The sequence below is a fragment of the Ilyonectria robusta genome, assembly GCF_021365365.1.
Source record: "Ilyonectria robusta strain PMI_751 chromosome Unknown BGZ61scaffold_6, whole genome shotgun sequence".
Classification (NCBI taxonomy): domain Eukaryota; kingdom Fungi; phylum Ascomycota; class Sordariomycetes; order Hypocreales; family Nectriaceae; genus Ilyonectria; species Ilyonectria robusta.
The window spans coordinates 807,553-827,896 of NW_025764440.1; the positions used below are offsets into that span (position 1 = coordinate 807,553).

The following is a 20,344-nucleotide window of genomic DNA, read 5'->3' on the forward strand; positions in this document are numbered from 1 at the left end:
GATGCCTTGCGCACGTTTGGATCATCCATCCCCATTACTCTTCGTCTGCAGCAAGTTGCTCCAGGACCGCGTCCCACCCATCGGAGCCCGAAAACAGAGGAATATCAACGTCACAAATCGTATCGGTATCAGGGAGCTTGCCGTCAACAAAATAAGCCCTCACAGTCTTCGCCGTACACAACGATGCCTGCAGGATGGAGGAATGCTACACCACCAAAGTCAGCCATCAATCCCAGGTTACTGCGCACCGGGGTAAACTCACGCCGTATCCATCCTGCTGCAGCAAAACACTGCCCTCAAACGTCTCGCTGACGTTCCGTGCTGAGGCGAGCGGCGTCGCGGGGTCGTAGGTGTTGCCGATGACCAGCATCGGGTTCTTCGTCTTGACGCGAAAGTCGCCGCTGTACCGCTCCTTGGCCGGGATCTTCCACTGAGCACACCTCATTGGCACGATATCTCCCGTGTCGCCTACGTAGCGGCTGGCTTCGTGTCTTGCGTGGACGATGGGGAGGATGTCGCTGATGTTGGACGTCTGTCCGAAAGTGTCGCCGCACTTGATGCCAAACTGGGCCTCGGCGTCCAGCATCGCCGGGGTGGCTGCCAATTCGGCAACGATGGCAGCAATTGTCTCAATGTCTCGAGTCATCAAGGCGTTCAGAACAATGGCCGCAGACGGCCATGCCTGGGGGGCGTAGAGTTGGCGGTGCATCAGCGGCTTGACCGTGCTGTAATCTAGGACGTAGCTTGCGGTGGGATCCGGGATGACGATGGGGTTGTATTTCAGGTCCTCAAAAAATGCGTAAACCTTGGCTTCGAGTTCTGCGGCGGTCATGTTTTCCTTTGCCAACACGCATTTATCGGGGTTGGCGACACAGCCGGTACAGAAGCCGTAGAAGGTCTTGTCGGTATCTTTGTATAGCTCCACCTCCCTTGATAGATACGTCAGTAGCTGTAAAGTCCTATACTCATGGTCAAAGGGGAAAGGGCGCATCACTTACTGGTTAGAATAATACTCGAACGGATTCACTACTCCATCGAGGATCACCTTGTCCATTCTCTCTGGGAACATTGCAGCCGTAGTTGCTCCCAATACCGTACCGTAAGAAATACCTGCCATGTGTTAGTTTAAAACCAGGCAGCAATATAAATGATGCTTACCCCAAAACCTCAGTAGGCCATCCTCCTCCAAAGCATCGACGATTTGCATCATGTCCCTTGCTGCAAAGGCCGTGCCTACAAGGTCTCCGGTCTTGTTTTGAGAAGTGTAGCAAGTCTGAGAGAAGACCTGGCTGTCGGCCCAGATCCTGCCCAAGGCAGTGTCGGATGCGTTGCCAGAGAGGACTGGATTTGATAGGGCAGCGAATATCCTCTGTTCCGTACTGTCGTAGCAGGAAAATGTGAGAGTGTCACCAGTGCCTCTATATTACACTCCTTGTCAGTGAATTTTCAAATTCTGGGTGTTTGGTGAACGAACCGTGGAACAAATGTCACGAGATCATGTTGGCCACCAGTAGCTCTGTTGTGGTTGTCAGTCTTCTGTTCAGAGTATAGATCGTACAGCCTTCTTACCCTAATAGCATACCAGCAAAATACGCAAGATCTGCTTTTCCAGACGCCCCAGGGCCTCCGAAGTTGAACAAGATGCTCCCTCTGGATGGGCTATTCACGGCATCGACCTTCAGGAGCTCCAGCATGAGCTTTTTATTTGAGGACGTATCTGTGTAATCGAGAGGTACAGCGAGGCTTCCACATGACATGGGGGCCGTTTCGTTCAATCCGAGGCCACACGGTCTCCAAGTGATTCCATGATGGATGGGATGTTGTAGTCCAACCGGCGTGGCAGCTACGGGGAGAAGAAGCTGAGACAAGCGAAGAGGCGAAAATATGGCCATTATGAGACAATACAGGTCGTGAATAGGTATTAGATCAAGAAATAAAGCAACCATGATTTTGTACTTATATAATTGCGTTGAATCTACCGTGCGAACCTGTGTACGTGTATGAAACGAAGGAGCCAAGATCGCAAAAGCTGAAGTATAGCGCAGTTCTACAGCACTGAACGTGCGGTGCTGGGCAATGCCAATCTTTGCTGATTTAGGTAACATGGGGCGCTGTGATGAATTAATGCGTTGCGGGGTTGCTGTCAGCGAGTTGGTCCTCCACTTGTCTGAAAAGGGACTCATGGAGCGCTCGGTGGAGCCTCCCGGACATTTCCTCAAACGTCCTGTTGTCACGACTCAATTTGCTCTGTATGCACTATGCACCAACATAATACCTGCCTGTCAACTTGAAGGCAAATATCTGTTCTTTATTAACTTCGCGGTTTTCTCCAGTACTCCTTACGTGACAAAATTCTCTTCATGAAATAAATACAGAATGTGTGCATCGCATCGTCTTCTTTCGTCTCTTCATATACCAGATCCAACGCTAACCAACGTTATCAAACATTTCCGGCTCCTTTTTCTTCCAGCATGTAACACAATTGATATTACACCCTGTGTTCTTCCATTCGAAGGGTGGTTGTAATTTTAATAGACGGTCGACTGTTGCCGGTTCGTCCCTCATGCCCAGGCCCCGTCAATTCCTCCTCGCTTTCATTGCTCGTTGGCCGTCGTGAGCTCCAGCCAGAAGCGCCCTTCTCCATTGAAGACTTGTCCGTTTGGCCACTCCCAGAGTCGCCGGCCTCGCCGCCCGCTTCAGTGTACTCATCATCACCATGACACGCAAAGGTAGTAAGGCTAAAGGGCCCTTGCTGCGGGTTGCCGTAACCCGTCGCATGGCTCAAATGTCCGCCAAATCTTGAGGCTGCTGCGCGCTCTGAATCCTGAATCTCGGAAGGTCCCGTTGATGATAGACCTAGCTTTCGGCTAATGGCTCGAAGTAACGGTCGGAGTGTAGCGAAGCTCCCTGCTGCAACGGCCAGACCTTGTTCCGCCGCCGACCAAACCGCAAGATCAACCGTTGACCCTTTACACGCGTTAGGGTTGTCACCTATCAGCTTAAGCGGGAGGGAACTTACACAGGAAGTCAGGGTCTCTAAAGTCTTTCACGTATGGAAGTCGTACTGCCACAGCTGCGCTCGCCCTATTTTCATATGAGAACTCAGCAATGCACTGATGGGGTGGGATGAGGGACGAACACGCAGGCCATCGTCATGATAGGTACTAGAGCAATTTTGCTCTTCAAATCCATATTCAGATTCCAGATAAGAAACATAGGTAGGATCGCGTAAGTAAGGTCTGATACCAGGCTGACAGTACTATACAAGTATGTAAGAGCTATGATAACGTCAATGTCGACGCAAGTTCCCGACAGGTCTTTGTTCCAGAAGAATGAAATCGGGCGACACTGGAAGAGAGTAACAAAGAGGAACGCGGTTCCCATTATGACCGAGGCCATCATAGCGCCGTAGACAATGAATTTATGAATCTTTTTAACCGTGATTCGGAGGAGGAAATAGCCGATGGAGAGTTTAGACATAATCATCGTAATTATATACCAAATATAGCAAAACCACCAAACCTAATCGGCGTCAGCATCTCATTATCAAGGTATTCTATGGAGGGCCGTACCTTCATGCCGATCTCAAAGTCTGCATCGCTAAGATCCGAGCGGTGATGGCCAGTACCATGCTGGACTCCGACAAGTGTAAAGATTACGAAAAGGGTGAACGTTGTCTGGAGCAAAAGGTCAGCACCTTCCCCGGCATTGCTAGTTGAGAAGAGATCGAACAGCATACAAGGGCAGCCACCATAAACCAATCGTCGAGTCCAAAATTCTTGACCATACGAGCCCTCACATAGCATCGGAGCAGGGTCGAAGTCACGGCGGTCACCAGCAGTGTGTAGCAAGCGGCCTGGATCTCCGGGCCTCGGTTGGGAACAGCCATCGTTGATGGAGCCCGGAACGTCTAGGGAACGTACGATAATAAGTAAGATGGGGCGTCGACATCCAACGATACAGCCATGAATTTCTAAAGATGAAGCAGAGAGAGGCCAGAAACCAGGGCACCTGGCGTTTATTTAAATGCCATCAGATATGCTCGGCCCTTGCCTGTCTCCGTCCTTCGCGGGTGTGAGACCCTTCCAGGGCAATCCACCCGCGCAAGTCAGCCACACATTTCCCCTTTATTCTATCGACTGATTCTATTTGATATTTCTGCTGACAGTCACCGGAACGAATCTTCCCCGGATTAGCGGACATAACCAAATTTATTGCCATGCCCTACTACTTTGACACTGGTAGTACCTCGGCCCGCCGGCATACCATCAAACCGGGCTGTCGGGACGTTGTTTTGGTAAGTTTTCCGGCGAAGGCAAGGTTCGAGTGGACTCGGCTAATTGTGAAATGTTTAAGCCCCGGCGGAGTGGTCTACTCTTCTGGGGAAATACTACATGACTGGGCTTCTACCCCGGCCCGTAGGTTTGTGATTATGTAGCAATGGGCTAGTGCGCAAAACTCTGGGGTGCAGGAGTGTGGATGAACTATCGGAGTTAGGAACATGGGTTTCTTATTGACAGGTCGTCATGCACACTAATTACTAGTCAGGGCTGATTCCACCGCTCGATTGATGGGAAGACAAGGCGGGATTTGGTGGGTGGTGCGGCTGAGGACAGGCAGGAACCCCAGAGAGGCTGCATGGCGTTCTATGAAAGTTCAATAGATGGGTGAGATCGCAAGGCCAAGTGGACCTCTTTATCTATCCATCAATGACGGCAAGGCATCCTGCATGGCATAATAGTTTCCAACGCTTGGACCCGAAGCATGATGTCGAGGTGGATGAACACTTCACTGAGTGGACCGTGGCACAGCTCCTACCCTAGATCAATGCTCAGCCATCCCCGCATTTGGCCGGTTGTGGCCGTTATTGGGGAAAGTGGAGTAGGATGCGGGGATTCCACGCTATAAACTTGTTGATCAGCTGACCCAGGAGTCCAACCCCGTATTCTTCATCCCCGATGCGTCGAGATTGCAGCCGGAAAAACTCCCCGCTTCCAACTACCAACTCGGACTTCTCCAAGACGAAGACATCCGGAGTCTGCGAACGTGGCTTGGGCCACAGGGATCTGGAGGACTGCAGCGTTCCTGGCCCCCTCGCCTGAGTGGCGGCGCTCTCACACCACGATGGCCTCATCGCCCCCGCGTCATAAACGCCGCAAGGCCTCATGCAAGGAGTTCCAATGCACCCACGAGGGCTGCGGACGGACGTATTCTCGGGCCGAGCACCTCCAAAGGCATCAGCTAAACCGTAGGTTAGACCCGTGGTCACGACATCAGCCCTGCTGACGCGCTGCAGATTCGCCCAAGGAGATTTACTACTGCGACTATCCCGGATGCTCATTCTCCTTTGTGAGAAAGGATCTTTACGCCCGCCACAAATTGAGACATGAGCGACAGATTCAGCAATATGGCAACGGCCGTTTGTCTCAGAGGCCCAGCACGTCTCAGCGGGAGTTCTCGAAAATGCCGAGACACCGGTACTCGTTTAGTGAGGATGGATCAGCCTGGAGTGACACCCAAGATGAGGCCAGGGAGACTCCAGGCAAAGAGGGAAATCCGAGCAAGCATGGTCTATCGTTAGGTGATGGCCATGGTGAGGCGGACGAATTAGGCCTGCAGTCAGAGGCGGTCGGAGGCTCAGGGCAGCACGAGAATGGCAACGACATGACCGATGCTCTTGGCCATTTCGCCGACCAGAGGCAATTTCGAAGCAGGGAATCGTCCATATCGCCAGACAAACAGCCTATGGGGAGTGTCCCGTTTCGGATGGATCAGATGCAAGGCACCGACATGCCAATGACGATACAGAGTCCCGGAATGCCGACGAGGCCGGAGCGCGCGAGAAACCAATCCTTCGTGCTGCAGGGCGGGCTTCCCGCCACCAGCGCCGAACAGCTTCTCGAAGACCAGCCGTTTGGTGTTTCCCCCTCAAGTACGGACGAATTTACCTCTTGGCTGTTCAACGGACAAGGTGGCATCGGTTCTGGGTACTCCTTTGTTCCCGGGAGTTCCTTGGGAGGAATGGGAGGATATTCCAACAACTTTGGTCAACTCTGCCCTGAATATCCAACCCAGCCGAACATTATGGGCGGCTCATTTATGGAACCAATGAACCTTTGGTTCCAGTCGGAGACAATTCCAATGGCCACCACAATGGCAGATGTTGCACAGCTGGGGAAGACGGGATTGTCGGAGCACAAACGCCAGTCCCTGCTTCAGTACATGATCCAACGGTTCAACGAAATTGGCTCCCAAGGAACCAAGTCAGCGACAGACATGAAGAATGAGATTTTTGGAAGCGACAGCGAAGCCGATACACACGTGTTAAGTTTGCTGAATGTACAAAAGTACATCGATTCGTACTGGGACAACTTTCACGACCAATTGCCGATTCTCCACAAGCCAACTTTTGTGCCGGAAACAGCACACGACTTTCTCTTGCTCGCTGTATTACTAATGGGAGCATCTATGCTGGAAAAGAAGAATGGGCCCTCTGACATGACGGACAAAATTTCAAAGTTCACCACCTTTGTATCCTGGAACCTCCGATGGCAAGTGTTCATGCACGCAGATTCTCACCCACCAGCCAAGTTATGGGTCATACAAACGCTTCTCATCCTCGAAGTGTACGAGAAGCTGAATGCAACTCGCGTCCTTCACGAACGCGCCCACATCTATTTCCCCACCACCCTCTCTCTCATGCGGCGAGGAAGCGCTCTAACGGGGAAGCAATCGTCGTACGCGTCACGAGTCCCAAGTCCTCTTCTCAGCCCAAAGCTAGGCCAACCTATAAGGCATCCGCCTACATCAAGTCGCCCGCAGTTTGATCCATCATCACCCGAGAAATGGTGGGATCATTGGATTGCGCAAGAGGCCACACGCCGGGCGGCGATTGCTGCATTCATCATTGATGCTACCCATGCTGCCTTGTTTGGACACACCCCGACACTTGTAATCCACGAAATCAAGCTTCCTCTGCCTTGTGACAACACCTTGTGGTCATCAGACTCACCATCGGAGATTGGCTGTGTCGAGTCCAGTCTTTATGCCAATGGCGTCACTCCAATCTCGTTCCTTGACGGACTGCAAAGGACGCTCAACGGTCAAAAAGTGCGAACAAGTCCCTTTGGAAGAATTGCGTTGCTCGCTGCACTATTATCAGTAACTTGGCAGATGCACCAGAGAGACCTCGATCGATCCACTCTCGGTACGGACACTATTCCTGGAGTTCAGGAGCGATGGCGACCAAAGCTACTGAGAGCGTTTGATTGGTGGAAAAAAGACTACGATGATGGCATCGCCCATGTTCGACACGCTGCCTTTGACTGGCAGAGGTTAGGGTTGAGCAGCAGAGGTGGCAGTGACGATGGGGATGCTTTCCAAACTCTTGGGACTGTGCTCTATCACTTGGGGCATATTACTGTTTACATCAGCATGCCAGAGCTCTGTATTTTCGCCGGTGTTCCTCAAATTCTTGGACGCACTGTCTCTTCCCTCGATTGGAGGCGAACGGAAGCAAAGATCAAGGAATGGGTCGCGTCCCCCGGCGCGATCGGTGGTGTTTACCATGCCCTCCAGTTGATCAAGCTTATTCTCCTACAAGAAGATCCACGACGAAACGCTCTAGGTGACCCCAATGGAATGTCATCAAACTTCAACCCACCTCCGTATCCCACATACGATGCCGGGAATGACAATCTCTTGAACAGAGCCTGGGCTTTGTACTACGCGTCCTTGGTGCTCTGGGCCTATGGTTTCGTGCAAGATGGAGACCTTGACCCGTTCCCCGAGAACCTACAGTATCCGTCTAATAACTTCTCGGTGCCGCAAATGACTGTGGAACCAAGTATTCAGTCATCTTCAACCTCACTCGGCCAAGGCGCGACACCAGCAACGAGCACTAATGAGGTTCCTCAACCGCCCTCGCTCGAAGGTACTTCCTTGTCGATGGGATCCGATTTTGAAAGCGTGAAGCGTGATCGTCACGAAGATCTCAAGACATATCTCCAAATCATGATTCCACCGACGATCAACTCGATCAAAGCGTTTCATTTGCACCAAAACCAAGCAGGAGTCGTCGGAAACCGCAACAAGATAATAGGTCTCTTGAGCGTTGTTGACGAGGCTTTGTCAACAACACGGTGGGAGCTTCTATCTGAGGCAAGGCATAGACTGAAAATGGCGGCGTCAATGATGAAACACTCGGGAGAACCGAGGATGTGAAAGTACAGGAGGTAAGGTTTTGTATGATGGTCCCCTAGTTGCCAGCGCTTGTTGGATGGGTCCAAGATGTGAGCGATGAGCCCTGTAATTATGTATAGTAGATCATAGCGGCAATGCATTTTTCTTTAGCGATTCGAAAGCATCTCAATCAAATTGTTCCAACGCCGAGCTGCAGGGCCACAGAGGGACTGAGGAATTTAATCGGATGAGAGACCGAGCGCATAGATACTCGATGTTTTTATACATCGGTAGGCGACTGTAAACGTCAAACATAGCCTCAAAATAAGTGGAAAGCCCGTGGAGGATTGATAACGAAGACCAAGTATCACCGGATCATTCTTCCTATTTGATGTGGCCGCTATTGAGTTGCGTGCTCCGAGCTCGGAGAAGCTCCGAAATGCGGTGCGCGGTTCCGAATAACGGGAGCGCGACCGCCGCGGCCCGAGTCAGCGCAAAGCCGTGGGAAGCCACCCGCTAGCACACTCTACGCCCGCTTCGTTATCTGGCAGCAGCCCACGTGATCGGCGCACAAGCCGGTTAAGCCTAGACCGGAGCGATTTACCGAAAGTTCTTCTGACTCCGCGATCCTCGGATCCCCTCCCGACAATTCTTTCCTCAAGAGCACCCTGGCAGGTTTTTCTTGACTGTCCTGGAGATATTGCAGACCGAGACACAAGGCTCCAAAATCCAGTTACCCTCCGAAACTATGGCTCCCGGATTGGACCGAGTGAGATTGCCAAATTTAACGGCCGGAAGAAAGGATGTGCGCAAAGCATCCTCGGCGTGAGTGGAGTCCTCTTGCACAAATCATTGCCTTGGTCCCAAGTACAGGCTTGTGGTTGGGACAAGCTCGGGGCCCGCAGCAGCATTATCTAACTGAGCTCTTGGACAATAGCTAACGTTGGGTAGTTGTCTCACATGCCGCAAGAAGAAGGTCAGATGCTCTGGAACCAGCCCCTGCCAGTACTGCGTCAAGCGCGGTTTGGACTGCATTATTCGTGGACAATGCCCCAAGAGGGTGTTCCTAGCCAGGTGAGTACTTGCATTCTCATTCTATCCTAGCTCTCTCCTAAGCTTAGTAAACGTGATAGTCGGGTTGAGGAACTTGAAAGTCGTCTGGCCCAGTACGAAAATGTCGACAAGAACACAACATCAAACACTCAAGGTAAATTCGTACTGACACTTGACTTAATATATGGAAACTAACGACAAGCAGATGATTCTCCTCAAGGTGCCGCCGCAAGTGCACCAGCTATCACCCAGACGGTACCGTTGTCGCAGCGCCCCCAACTATCGCCACAGACAGACCCTGGGCGAGGCAATACACCGCCAAGATCACCCATCTTACATGGTCCCTCTCCCAGCTTCTCTGCCCCTTCAATGAGGAATGGCCCAACGCAGTCATCGCCGGCTTCAAGTTCGTACCCTTCACATGAATATCGTTCTGATTGCTGACTTTGATAGCCATCCCCGTTCCTGCGTCTATGAGTTCCAGTCGTAATTTTTCATCCATGGTACAAGATCTTTTGTCACCCCAAGGTGATGGCAGCAAATCCTCCAGGACTCCATCATCCAACCAAGCTAAGGAACCAACCATGGACCCTGCTCCGTTGCGGATCTCCAGCCAAGATTTCCCAAATCTACCCTCGCACCAGGAAGCTCAAAGACTTTTAGAGACTGCCATGTTCTATATTGGACACACTCAGCATCACATAGATGCGCGGGATTTTTCAGACCGGTTATGGGTCTTCTACGCCAACAGAGATGACCCGAACCAACTCGCTTCCCCTTGGTGCCTGGAGATGATGTTGGTGATTGCGATCGGCACCCTTTTCGATGCCAACCCCGAAGGGAACGGTGAGTTCTCTGGGATCGAGCTATTCGACTACGTCCACAAGAACCTACCAACGCTCAGCGAGATGCACTCGTATGGGAAAATTGGCGTGGAAATTTTTGGCTTGTTCGCAATTTACCTGCAGAACTTCCACAAGAGGGAAGAAGCCTACCTTTATGTGAGTTCTACCTTCGACCTCTCAGTGTCAGTTGCTAACAGGGCGGCTAGATAAGCACCGCATTGCGATTAGCAATTTCACACAAGTACCATCAGGTTTCTGGAACCAAGCATTTGATGAAGTCCGAAAAGGTGCATTTGACTCGTCTCTTTTGGACGATTTACATGCAGGAAAGGTATGGCTTCCCTGTTTGAAACCCCGGCGTTGAGCTGACTCATATCTCAATCATAGGCGATTAGCAGCTGCAACTGGGAATCCGTCTGGCATCAGAGATCAGTCGATCGATGTTGAACTACCAACGAACTCTCCTGGGTTCGCACCCGCAGGTCCTATATGCATTAACATCAAGATCGCTAGAGTCACTGGTCGGATCTTATCGGGTACGTGCTTCTTCCAACTCGACTTGAGTATTGGCTAAAGATCATATGATTAGTTCTTTACGGTCCAGACCTTCATACCGAGGACACCTTTGTTCCAAACGTCCAGGAGATTGTGAAATCCCTATATGAGATATCACAGGAGATCCCATCCGATACAGCCAAAGATTTTCAGGGCATGGGCCCTGATCTATGCTTAAGAACGACGGGATCCCTACATCTCATGCTTTATCAGGTATTATCACACCTCATTACTCCAGAGAAGATTCTGATAATTTGAATTAGGCTACGCTTCTCACTCTTCGGCCTATTATGCTACATATGGCAAAACTTGTTCTTCGAGGCGAGGGTCCAAGTAGTCCAGGTCAGAATACCTCGCAACTCGAAAGACTATCAAGGACCTGTTCAGAAGCGGCTCGGAGGTTGTTGAAGGTCGTTTGTTCCCTTCGAAATCGAAATATCCTCGGTATGATCCACCCGCTATCTTATTTTAAATCCGTTTGTTAACCGATTCTAGCGATTCATGGTTTCTTTGATTTCGACGCGGTTTGCTCGTCATCTTTCATCATGATTCTGGTTGCGATTTTAGACTCGGTTTGTGACGATGGCCAGAAATTTAGCCCATCTCCCGGCCTTCCAGATGCTTTGGAAACCATGCAGTACCTCGCCGACAACGGGAGCAAACATGCTGCTCAGAGGATAAAAGACTTGAGAGGCATTTGCAGACTCATGTCTCACAAAATCCAGTCCCTTCAGGCGATGAACAACTCTCCCAACACGGGTGATGGCTCCAATGGGAACTTCAACAACTATAATGTTCTCAATGGCACAGCTGCAACCCCAGGAAACCATCGAAACCTGGAAACGGGAGACCAACTAGGCGGTCTTGAAAACTCGGCGCAAGGCCAGCAACTGCGACTAGACGAGACTCCAGGCCAAGACATGCAACTCGAACCAGACCTGTGGGACAATTTTGCGCACATCTGGATTCCTCCAACGGATAACAGGGGTGAGAACATCTACCAGGATGTGTCAATGGTAGACATCTCACCAGATGAGTACTACAAGTGCTACTTCTCAATGTATAACAATGCCGATTGGAGCCTCACAGGAGAGGAAATGGGTGGTTTTGCCGAATTGGGCCGGCACATCCAGGATGTTTAAGCGTGGTAAAAAGTGTTGCAAAAATGGCGTTTGGATATTGGTCAGAAAGTATCCTCAACGATGCAAAAGTAGATTCGTGGTCCTTTTTCTTGATATCACATATTGATTCCGGCTTACGTATGGCCCAAAATAATTCTATCAACAGAAAACTCACCAGAAAACTCACCAGAAAACTCACCAGAAAACTCACCAGAAAACTCACATTATATGGGGAATTAACGTCTTAAGTGCAACACTAACTTCATTCTCGGCCTGTCAACGAGCGGAGCCATACAAAGCACTAAATTTATGACAGCTCGAGCAAGGTTCTTGGGTGAGTTCAACCTCTTTAGTGCAGGTGAGTCTTGTGATGAGCTCGGCAGAGAAGACTTGTGGAGGTGGCATGATGGCTGGTGGTCATGATAGTATGGCGGAGAACGGCTCGATAGGTAGGCAGAGGTGGTGGCAGGGTGACGTGGCTGGGCTTCGGCAGGCCGCGATGTAAATTACCCTAAAATCCTCCTGTTGGTATCACGTGAGCTCCATTTTGAGCGCATTTTCTTCTCCTAGACTGATTCAGAAATGATAGGAACGAAGATGAGATAAACCTTCGCTTTCCAGGACGAAATCCTCCACTTCTTGCCAATGCTGTGTTGGTAGGACGAAACCCACCTCCAGCTTCCTAGCCTCATGACAAGCTAAAACCGGTGGGTCGTGCTAGTTGCTAACCGTCGGCCGCCATGCCCGGCTGCCGTGTAAAATAGGCAAAATGCACACCCAGGCGCTAGAGATATCTCCTACCCGTTCCTTCGGGTCTTCGTCTTCTCGTTGTCCACTCAAGCCCGGCTCAACTCTTCAGAGGTGGTTCGACGTGACACGGTGACCCCGGTCCATCATACAAGGGTTTTCCGGGGCCTTGGGACGGAGGCGCTGTGGCACCCCAGTGCCGTCCAGTGGAGGGGGAGGACTCGTGGGATCGCAAATAGGCTAAATACAATGATAATAGCCGTGGGAAGCTTTTTTGCTAATTCGGGCTCTGCAGGAACTGAGTGGCGCATCGAGTTGTGTGGGTTGAAGCTGACATGTCAAGCTTCCCCTCACGGCCGCCCTCGGGTCGCGGCCTCATGGACCCCGAGCTGGAGGAACACATGCCATGCTAGGGATGGAGGAGAGGCGCCAAGATTCAGAAAGAAGCTTGGCATGTACAGTTTCTTGACCTATCAAAGCTCTCACGGCAAATACTTGTACCAGCTGCTTGGGTAGCCCAGCGATTGTCGACTGACACGCAGGACGAACCCGATGCAGTTTAGATGGGCACACCACTATACGAAACTAGCATCTATACTGGGAGGGGATGCTTTACTGTAGATCGCCTCACGAACCCACTTCCCGATGGTGAATTAATCGTGCTGGGCTGATCTCGAACCGTGATCTGGAAAGGATTGGTTGATGACGCGGGGGTGGCGGGTTCTTCCCCACACCCAAAAGTTCAAGTCACCTCCCTTTGAGATGCTTCATGTGAAAGCTTGCGGCATTTTGAAATCTCATTTCGAAGCTTGAAACTTCATAGAAGGATAATGCCTCTGAGCAGCACTTAAGAAGTGGTGAAGTGGTAAGTCGCAAGCAAGTTCACGACGTTGTTCGTGGCGTGGTCTGCCGTGGAAAACAGAGGTGGGACAACACTGGTCCCCTCCCTGCCTTCGCAACAATCACAAATCTCGTCGACCATGCATTCATATCCTGATTCGTGAGGGTTTGGGACCTTGTGATATGCTCAGGTGGCTGGGCCAGGCAAGGGCTTTTTGCAGCCTGCACGCTCTGTCGGAAACTAATGCCGACAAACTCGAGGCCATCCCCCATGCAGCGAAGAAATGCAACTTCAGAGGCATCGGAATCCTGGCTGCTTGTGTGGCCATGGTCGGCCGCAGGGAAGAAAACGGACTCTAGACCGAAACACCACAGACTCTTCCGACCATGAGTAACACGACTCTCTGGGATACCCCAGATTCCCCACTTGCAACTCGCTCCCTTTTACCCCAGAGCACTCCGCGTAGTGGATATGGGCATCATGGGTGTGAGTGGCCAACATTGACTTCGATCATAGCCGGTCCACTCATGATCTGGGGACACTAACCCATATCCCGGCCTTGTTAATCCCCCGCAGGATGTTCCACCAATGGCAAGCTCCAGGTTCAGCGGCAACCCCCCCTCTGATCGACCTCAGAGCATCTTGTACGGCCCGTCGTTCCTAACCCGGCTGTAGGTTCAACATGAGTGCCGGGCCTGAGTCTCCGACAAGCTCCCTCAGTCGTGAACCAATCGAGCAAAGGTTACATTGACATGAGCGAACCATGGGGGGACGATCCTGGCCGAGAACACCTCGGATGGGGAGCTTATAACCATTGGCCTCGCCCGTCCCAGGATTTCCCAGGATGCAACACCATATCCTTCGGCATATAAGGTGTCAACTGTTCTATAACTGTGCAATTGGGTCCAATTGAGGCCAAGTTGATCATGTCGTCCGAAAAGAAAGTCGGCGGGGACGATATCCACCATGCCGAGATCTCCGATGCCGGGCTTGACCACTTCAAGAATGTCGACCTCCACGACAAGGTCCTGGCGAACGGCGCCCTCGAGGCAACCACCCAGGAGCACAACCTCGGCGTCCTCCAGGCCTTCAAGACCTACAAGCGCGCCGCTTTTTGGTCCATCAGTAAGTCACCACCCCGGGATACCCTGTTTGCGCCCCTAACAGACGACAGTGATCTCGACCACGGTTATCATGGAGGGCTACGATGTTACCCTGATTGGCTCTTTCTACGGATACCCGACCTTCAAACAGAAATATGGAACGTACCTAGAGTCGACGGGCGACAAGCAGATCTCGGCCGAGTGGCAGCAAAAGTTCAACTGTCTCGGTGCCTTGGCCAACATCATTGGCGCCATGTTGAACGGATGGGCCACGGCGAAATGGGGCCACCGAAAGGTGCTTATGGTCAGTCTCTTCTGGCTGGCTTCGTTCATCTTTGTGGTTTTCTTCGCTCCAACGATCGAGGTCATGCTGGTCGGTCAGTTCCTCTGCAACATTCCCTGGGGCGTCTTCGCAACGACTGGCCCGGCCTATGCTGCTGAAGTGACTCCCCTGGCCATCCGAGGATACCTGACTGCCTACATCAACCTTTGCTGGTGCATCGGACAGTTCATCTCGGCCGGTGTACTCAAGGGTCTAGTCAATAACGATACCGAGTGGAGCTACAGGGTCCCATTCGCGGTCCAGTGGATTTGGCCTATCCCCCTCTTCATTGCAGCATGGATGGCGCCCGAATCGCCGTGGTTCCTCGTCCGCACGAACCAACTCGACGCCGCCAAGAAGTCTCTCCAGCGACTGTCAGAGCCCGAGCACCAAGTCGATTTCGACGGAACGATTGCCATGATGGTCCATACCAACAAGCTCGAGATTGAGGAACGCGCGGGTGTCAACTACTGGGATGCGTTCCGAGGCACCAACCGCCGTCGCACAGAGATTGCCTGCATGGGCTTCATGTCTCAGATCACAAACGGTGGAGCTCTCTGCTACAGCGGATCTTTCTTCTTCCAGCAGACCGGCATCGGTGCGAGCGCTTCATATGGCATCGCTCTGGGCGGTACTGGAATTGCCTTCCTCGGCGTCATCGTCTCGTGGTTCTACATTTCCCGATGGGGTCGCCGCACCATCTGGTTGACAGGCTTCAGTTCGCTCGTGCTCATCTTGTGGACCATCGGTTTCCTGGCTCTGCCAAAGCAGACAAATGCCCTCGCCTGGGCACAGTCTCTGCTTTGTGTGGTCTGGCTGGGCGCGTACTCCATGTCTGTCGGACCCATCATTTACACCATTGTTGCTGAGATTGGTTCAACACGACTCCGAACGCAAACAGTCGTGCTGGCACGTAGCTTTTACTATGTTGGAAACATCATTTGCGGTGGCCTCCTCCAGCCCAAGCTCATCTCTCCAGGTGCTTGGAATGCAAAGGGAAAGACTGTGAGTTTTTAAGAGCCACTTCATCGCTGCAACTATATGCTGATCCTGAACATAGGCATTCTTCTGGGCCGGTCTTGCTACGCTGACCCTGATCTGGGGCTACTTCCGCATGTTTGAGACCAAGGACCGAACCTTTGGTGAGCTGGACTACATGGTAAGCAGTTGTTCTCGAATGTATGTTGTGAAGCTGGCGCTAACCTATACCTAATAGTTCCAGAAGGGCGTGAGCGCTCGAGAGTCGGCTGGGTATAAGATTAATGAGGAAGAGATCTACGCCGCAGAGGAACGAGACACCAAGTTGGAGAAGTGAATTTTGCTCCATACCCTTGATATCTCAGCGAAGATGCAGGCAAATTGAGATGATAATATTCGTGGAGAGTGCTTTTTGGGTCCTATTCTCCTATGGTGAATGTGAATGTGAATGTTCTATGCAGCCGACTTTATCCACCCTGCACAGGTATGCATAATTCAATGAGCCGCGTCAGCTGGAGGTTGGAGATGGTCATTGGAACTGGTAGGGCAAGCCACGGTGGAGGGAGGCGTCGGTTGGTCCAGGGGTCACAGGGATTGAGGAGGCCGAGGGCTGCGTTCTGAGGAGCCTCATGTGCAGCCAAGACGGCGATCACCAATTCAATCGTTCTAGCTGATGAGAAGGGTCGAAGCTGGGGTTTGAGACGGATACCCCTATTAAACGAAGGCATCAATCCCGTCCACCGCTAATTGCTTGAGCAGACATGCAAAAGAACAAACGGGGTCGACAGGATCTAAGGTCCACTTATCAAGGGAGAGGACGAAACCCACAACGACCTCGTGAATCCGTCGAATATGCATGGAGACCCCAGCTGGTGAAGCACCAGTCAAAGCGCAGGACCTGCATTGACATCCGGTTTTAAGGTTATAGCGAGGTGGATTGCACAACACGAAAAATCGCTCTGCTGGCGTCGAGGAACCCGAGCATCAGGGAGATGCGCGTTGATTTGTTGGCCGCGGGCTCCGACCAACGGGACAAAAGTTTCGATAGACGATCATTGCAGTTTGGGTGGAGGCCTCTGCAAGAGATGCCTAAAGGACCTAAATTCAGAACAGGGCTATACGGGAATACGACAGTAATCTCAACAACGGGAATCAATGTCAACGTGGGATTCTGGTGATTGCGGATGGCGCGTCGATTCCTTGTTGTTGGCAGTTGATCCTGGCAAGATGGCGGTGGCGGTCACGGATGGCGGGCTGGTATCTGACCTTGTAATCGAGAGGCCAAGGAGCCGCCAGCAGGCATGACGGTGGATACGCAGCCTCGTACTTGTACAGGATGATGATGGAAAGTACGAAGTCATCAAAGACAATGATACGAGAAGGAGAAGCGAAGGTAGTCGGCAAGGACGAGCCGCGTTATGCAAAAGGCAGAGGCTGCACAAACGCACAAAGCACAAAGCACAAAAGCACAAAAGCACAAGAGTGATATCATGCCAGCCATCAAGTCAGCGCATCATTGTTGTTGTTTGGCTGCCAGCAATCAGGCAAATTAACGTCTGGATTAGGGTTAGTGGGGCGCTAGATACGAGGGAGGAGACAGTGAGGAGAGACTTGCCTCAGACTGGGGAGACGGTGGAGAGATTCGTCTCCGCCATTGGCTCAATCTCCCAGTTTCTATTCTGGGGACTGGATCCAGTGCCAATCCCAATAATTCCACTTAGTCCACGGTGCCTGCCCGGTCCACTCGGCCAGCACCTTCCCCTGCCAAGAGCCCAAAAACCGGCACACTCGCCCCGATCAACACGGGTTTTATGCATGCACGTGATGTGTCACGCCCGGGCGAGTCCGTTCCCCCTGATTTCACGCGTTCCATATCATCCGGTCTTTTCTTCCGTCCCTACTTCATCAATTCGGCACTTTGCTTCCCATTGTTCTTTTGGGATCCGACATTCTTTTTTCATCTTTATTCTCTTGCCCTCGGGCCATTTCTCATTCACTCGTTGCTGAATCACCACATTCGTTAATTTTTGCTCGAATCGGCTTGCGTGAACATTTCCCCTGTGCGACACAACCACGGATATCGACATCTCCAACGACTTCGAATTCCCGTAGCCATCATGCGTGTTTCCGCCACCCTCACTGCCAGCGCCCTCGCTGTGGGCGTCTCGGCCAAGAACTACCTCGGCTTCAACTCCGGTGCCACTCTGGCTGATCGATCTGCCAAGTTCAAGGCCGACTTCAAGGCCGAGTTTGAGACTGCCCAGAACCTCAAGAATGCCCCCGGCGACTTCAACGCTGTTCGCCTGTACACCAACATCCAGGCCTACTCCACCAACGACCCCATCCAGGCCTTCGAGGCTGCCATGGAGACCGATACCTCTATCCTTCTTGGTGTCTGGTGCTCTGGTACTGACAACATCGACGATGAGATCGCTGCTCTGAAGACTGCCATCTCCAGCTATGGCTCCTCCTTCACTGATCTCATCATCGGTGTCTCCATCGGTAGCGAGGATCTGTACCGCAACTCCAAGACTGGTGTTGAGAATGAGTCCGGCATCGGCGCCGACCCCGATGTCCTCGTCGGCTTCATCAAGGACTTCAAGAAGGCCTTTGCTAACAGCGCCATCGCGAACGTGCCTATCGGTCACGTCGACACATGGGATGTCTGGCCCAACTCCACCAACGCGGCTGTCATTGACGCCGTCGATTTCGTCGGTGTTGACGAGTACCCCTACTACGAGAACGACAAGGGCAACACCATCGACAACGCTGGCGCGCTCTTCGACAAGGCTTATGATGCCACTGTCGCTGCTGTCAAGGGCAAGCCCGTTTGGGTTACCGAGACTGGATGGCCCTACAGCGGCAAGACTTGGGACGAGGCCGTTCCCAGCGTCGCCAACGCCCAGCAGTACTGGCAGGACGTCGGTTGCGACCGTCTCTTCAACAAGGTCCCCACCTTCTGGTACAACCTCCGTGACTCCAACCCCGACAACACCATGAAGTTCGCCATCACCAACAACCTGTCCACCACTCCCCGCTTCGACCTGACCTGCCCTAAGAAGAGCGAGACCAGCACTTCCAAGGCCTCAACCAAGACCAAGACCAGCGACAGCTCCAAGTCCACCGACTCTGGTTCCAAGTCTACCGACTCCGAGGCCTCTGACTCTACTGAGACCAGCGGCTTCTCCAAGCCCACTGGTTCCGACTCTACTGCCACTGCGACCGGAGATGCCTCGGCCACCGCTACCGGATCTTCTGGCTCCGGTTCCTCCGGCTCTGGCTCCGGCTCCTCTGCGTCTGGCTCCGACTCCAGCTCCAGCACCGAGACCTCCGGATCTTCGACCACTCCCAGCACTATCGACTCTGGTGCCTCCACCCTCAAGATGATCTCCGTTGGTGGCATTGCTGCCCTTGTTGCCGTCCTGGCTCTGTAAATGTCAGATAGGAATATGGATAATGAAGGCCATTGCCCATGTGGCTTGACTGGTATCTCGTTCGCGAGATCTGTTTCTTGTATTCGCCGATAGACCAAGGATAGACTTTTAAGGATATTGCCGTTGATTTCTCTACTGCTATGATGACTAGAATATCTTGTATATCTCGCAGCCTTTTCTCGTGCCCAATGAACAAGGACCTGCGACCTGGAAGGTTCTTGATTCGAAAACCGCGATTCATTGACGGAAACCTATATTGTGACGACCGTAGCTGATCGAGACCTTGCCATCCCGCCTGGAACACGTCGTCAACGGGATGGATGTTTCCCAGACAAAGACGTGAGCCATGCTGTGTGGATTCTTGTCATTCAATCGACTAGCTAAACTCTACGGTACTGGTGATTCGGAGACGGGACGGGATTAACTGCTAAGCCGTGAACACCGAACACCTGACAAAAAGAGGCCCCCGCATTAGGCCATTGTTGAACACTACACGGGTGGGTTTAAGCATATTGGCTCAACGCCACACCCAAAGTCGGCGCCGTGACGAACTCTGGGAGCGATGCTTCTTTGTGGATGATGGGCTACCTTCACTACGTCCAACTGGCTGGAACAAAGGCTGAGAGTGGAGACTACGTAGTCGAGTTAGGATTGTGCCACGACATAAGTTGCATACCGATTCACACAAACTCACACCAGTCTACAAAGACTAAAGTCAGTTGCATTCCAGCCAGCGACAGATGGTGACGCAAGTCTGCACCTCGGCGCCCTCCCCTCGCATTCCACTCACCCAATGTCTTTTAACCTCAAAGAACGCTCGGCAAATGCTTTCGAGGCACAGGCACACACACCTACTTCGCCGGAATACTACCATGCTCTAGGGAGGTGGGAGATGCCAGACCCCACTCCAAGGGCGGAGCTATTTTGGGGCCAGTCCCGTGTGGTAGGGGATCGACAAACCGACAGGGCGGACTGGCGAATCGTAGGTAGGGAGGATGAAGCTGAGGACGGCCGCGACGGGGCCGTGGAGGCTTAGATGTAGCTGCTGGACTTGAGGGGCAGCTTCTGCTTGTCGTTGTTTTGGCAGGATTGCGATGGTCCGGAGAGGATGAGGTCGAATTTCGATAGCCCACGGGCCGAGATGTCCCTGTTCGATGCATGTTT

General features: G+C 52.2%; 7 protein-coding genes across 7 annotated transcripts; 5 read left to right on the top strand and 2 right to left on the bottom strand.

Moving 5' to 3' along the window:
- Positions 1-34: 34 nt before the first annotated feature.
- Positions 35-1,757, bottom strand: BGZ61DRAFT_530388 (TAP-like protein-domain-containing protein; the record flags this gene model as incomplete). Its single annotated transcript, XM_046253557.1, has 6 exons — positions 35-205; positions 263-929; positions 999-1,110; positions 1,159-1,418; positions 1,475-1,516; positions 1,570-1,757. 6 exons carry the CDS (start codon positions 1,755-1,757, stop codon positions 35-37), a joined length of 1,440 nt encoding a protein of 479 aa, XP_046106732.1.
- Positions 1,758-2,488: 731 nt separating this feature from the next.
- On the bottom strand, positions 2,489-3,889 carry BGZ61DRAFT_347392 (uncharacterized protein; the record flags this gene model as incomplete). The annotated part of the gene is made up of 5 exons (XM_046239966.1): positions 2,489-2,967; positions 3,020-3,084; positions 3,140-3,522; positions 3,573-3,677; positions 3,740-3,889. The coding sequence occupies 5 exons, from the start codon at positions 3,887-3,889 to the stop codon at positions 2,489-2,491; spliced, it is 1,182 nt and encodes a 393-aa protein (XP_046106733.1).
- Positions 3,890-4,964: 1,075 nt separating this feature from the next.
- On the top strand, positions 4,965-8,460 carry BGZ61DRAFT_416336 (fungal-specific transcription factor domain-containing protein). Its single transcript, XM_046243385.1, has 2 exons — positions 4,965-5,248; positions 5,297-8,460. The coding sequence occupies exons 1-2, from the start codon at positions 5,125-5,127 to the stop codon at positions 8,221-8,223; spliced, it is 3,051 nt and encodes a 1,016-aa protein (XP_046106734.1). The 5' UTR covers positions 4,965-5,124; the 3' UTR covers positions 8,224-8,460.
- Positions 8,461-8,812: 352 nt separating this feature from the next.
- On the top strand, positions 8,813-11,984 carry BGZ61DRAFT_447607 (uncharacterized protein). Its single transcript, XM_046245372.1, has 10 exons — positions 8,813-9,006; positions 9,133-9,255; positions 9,315-9,388; positions 9,440-9,640; positions 9,688-10,235; positions 10,286-10,410; positions 10,467-10,615; positions 10,669-10,847; positions 10,898-11,078; positions 11,130-11,984. Exons 1-10 carry the CDS (start codon positions 8,930-8,932, stop codon positions 11,774-11,776), a joined length of 2,304 nt encoding a protein of 767 aa, XP_046106735.1. The 5' UTR covers positions 8,813-8,929; the 3' UTR covers positions 11,777-11,984.
- A 1,958-nt stretch (positions 11,985-13,942) lies between these two features.
- Positions 13,943-16,498, top strand: BGZ61DRAFT_196256 (general substrate transporter). Its single transcript, XM_046237861.1, has 4 exons — positions 13,943-14,468; positions 14,518-15,773; positions 15,829-15,927; positions 15,985-16,498. Exons 1-4 carry the CDS (start codon positions 14,270-14,272, stop codon positions 16,081-16,083), a joined length of 1,653 nt encoding a protein of 550 aa, XP_046106736.1. The 5' UTR covers positions 13,943-14,269; the 3' UTR covers positions 16,084-16,498.
- Positions 16,499-16,623: 125 nt separating this feature from the next.
- Positions 16,624-17,034, top strand: BGZ61DRAFT_447610 (uncharacterized protein). Its single transcript, XM_046245373.1, has one exon. It carries the CDS (start codon positions 16,739-16,741, stop codon positions 16,922-16,924), a length of 186 nt encoding a protein of 61 aa, XP_046106737.1. The 5' UTR covers positions 16,624-16,738; the 3' UTR covers positions 16,925-17,034.
- Positions 17,035-17,863: 829 nt separating this feature from the next.
- Positions 17,864-19,618, top strand: BGZ61DRAFT_492346 (glycoside hydrolase superfamily; the record flags this gene model as incomplete). Its single annotated transcript, XM_046250542.1, has 2 exons — positions 17,864-19,112; positions 19,590-19,618. 2 exons carry the CDS (start codon positions 17,864-17,866, stop codon positions 19,616-19,618), a joined length of 1,278 nt encoding a protein of 425 aa, XP_046106738.1.
- Positions 19,619-20,344: the final 726 nt, after the last annotated feature.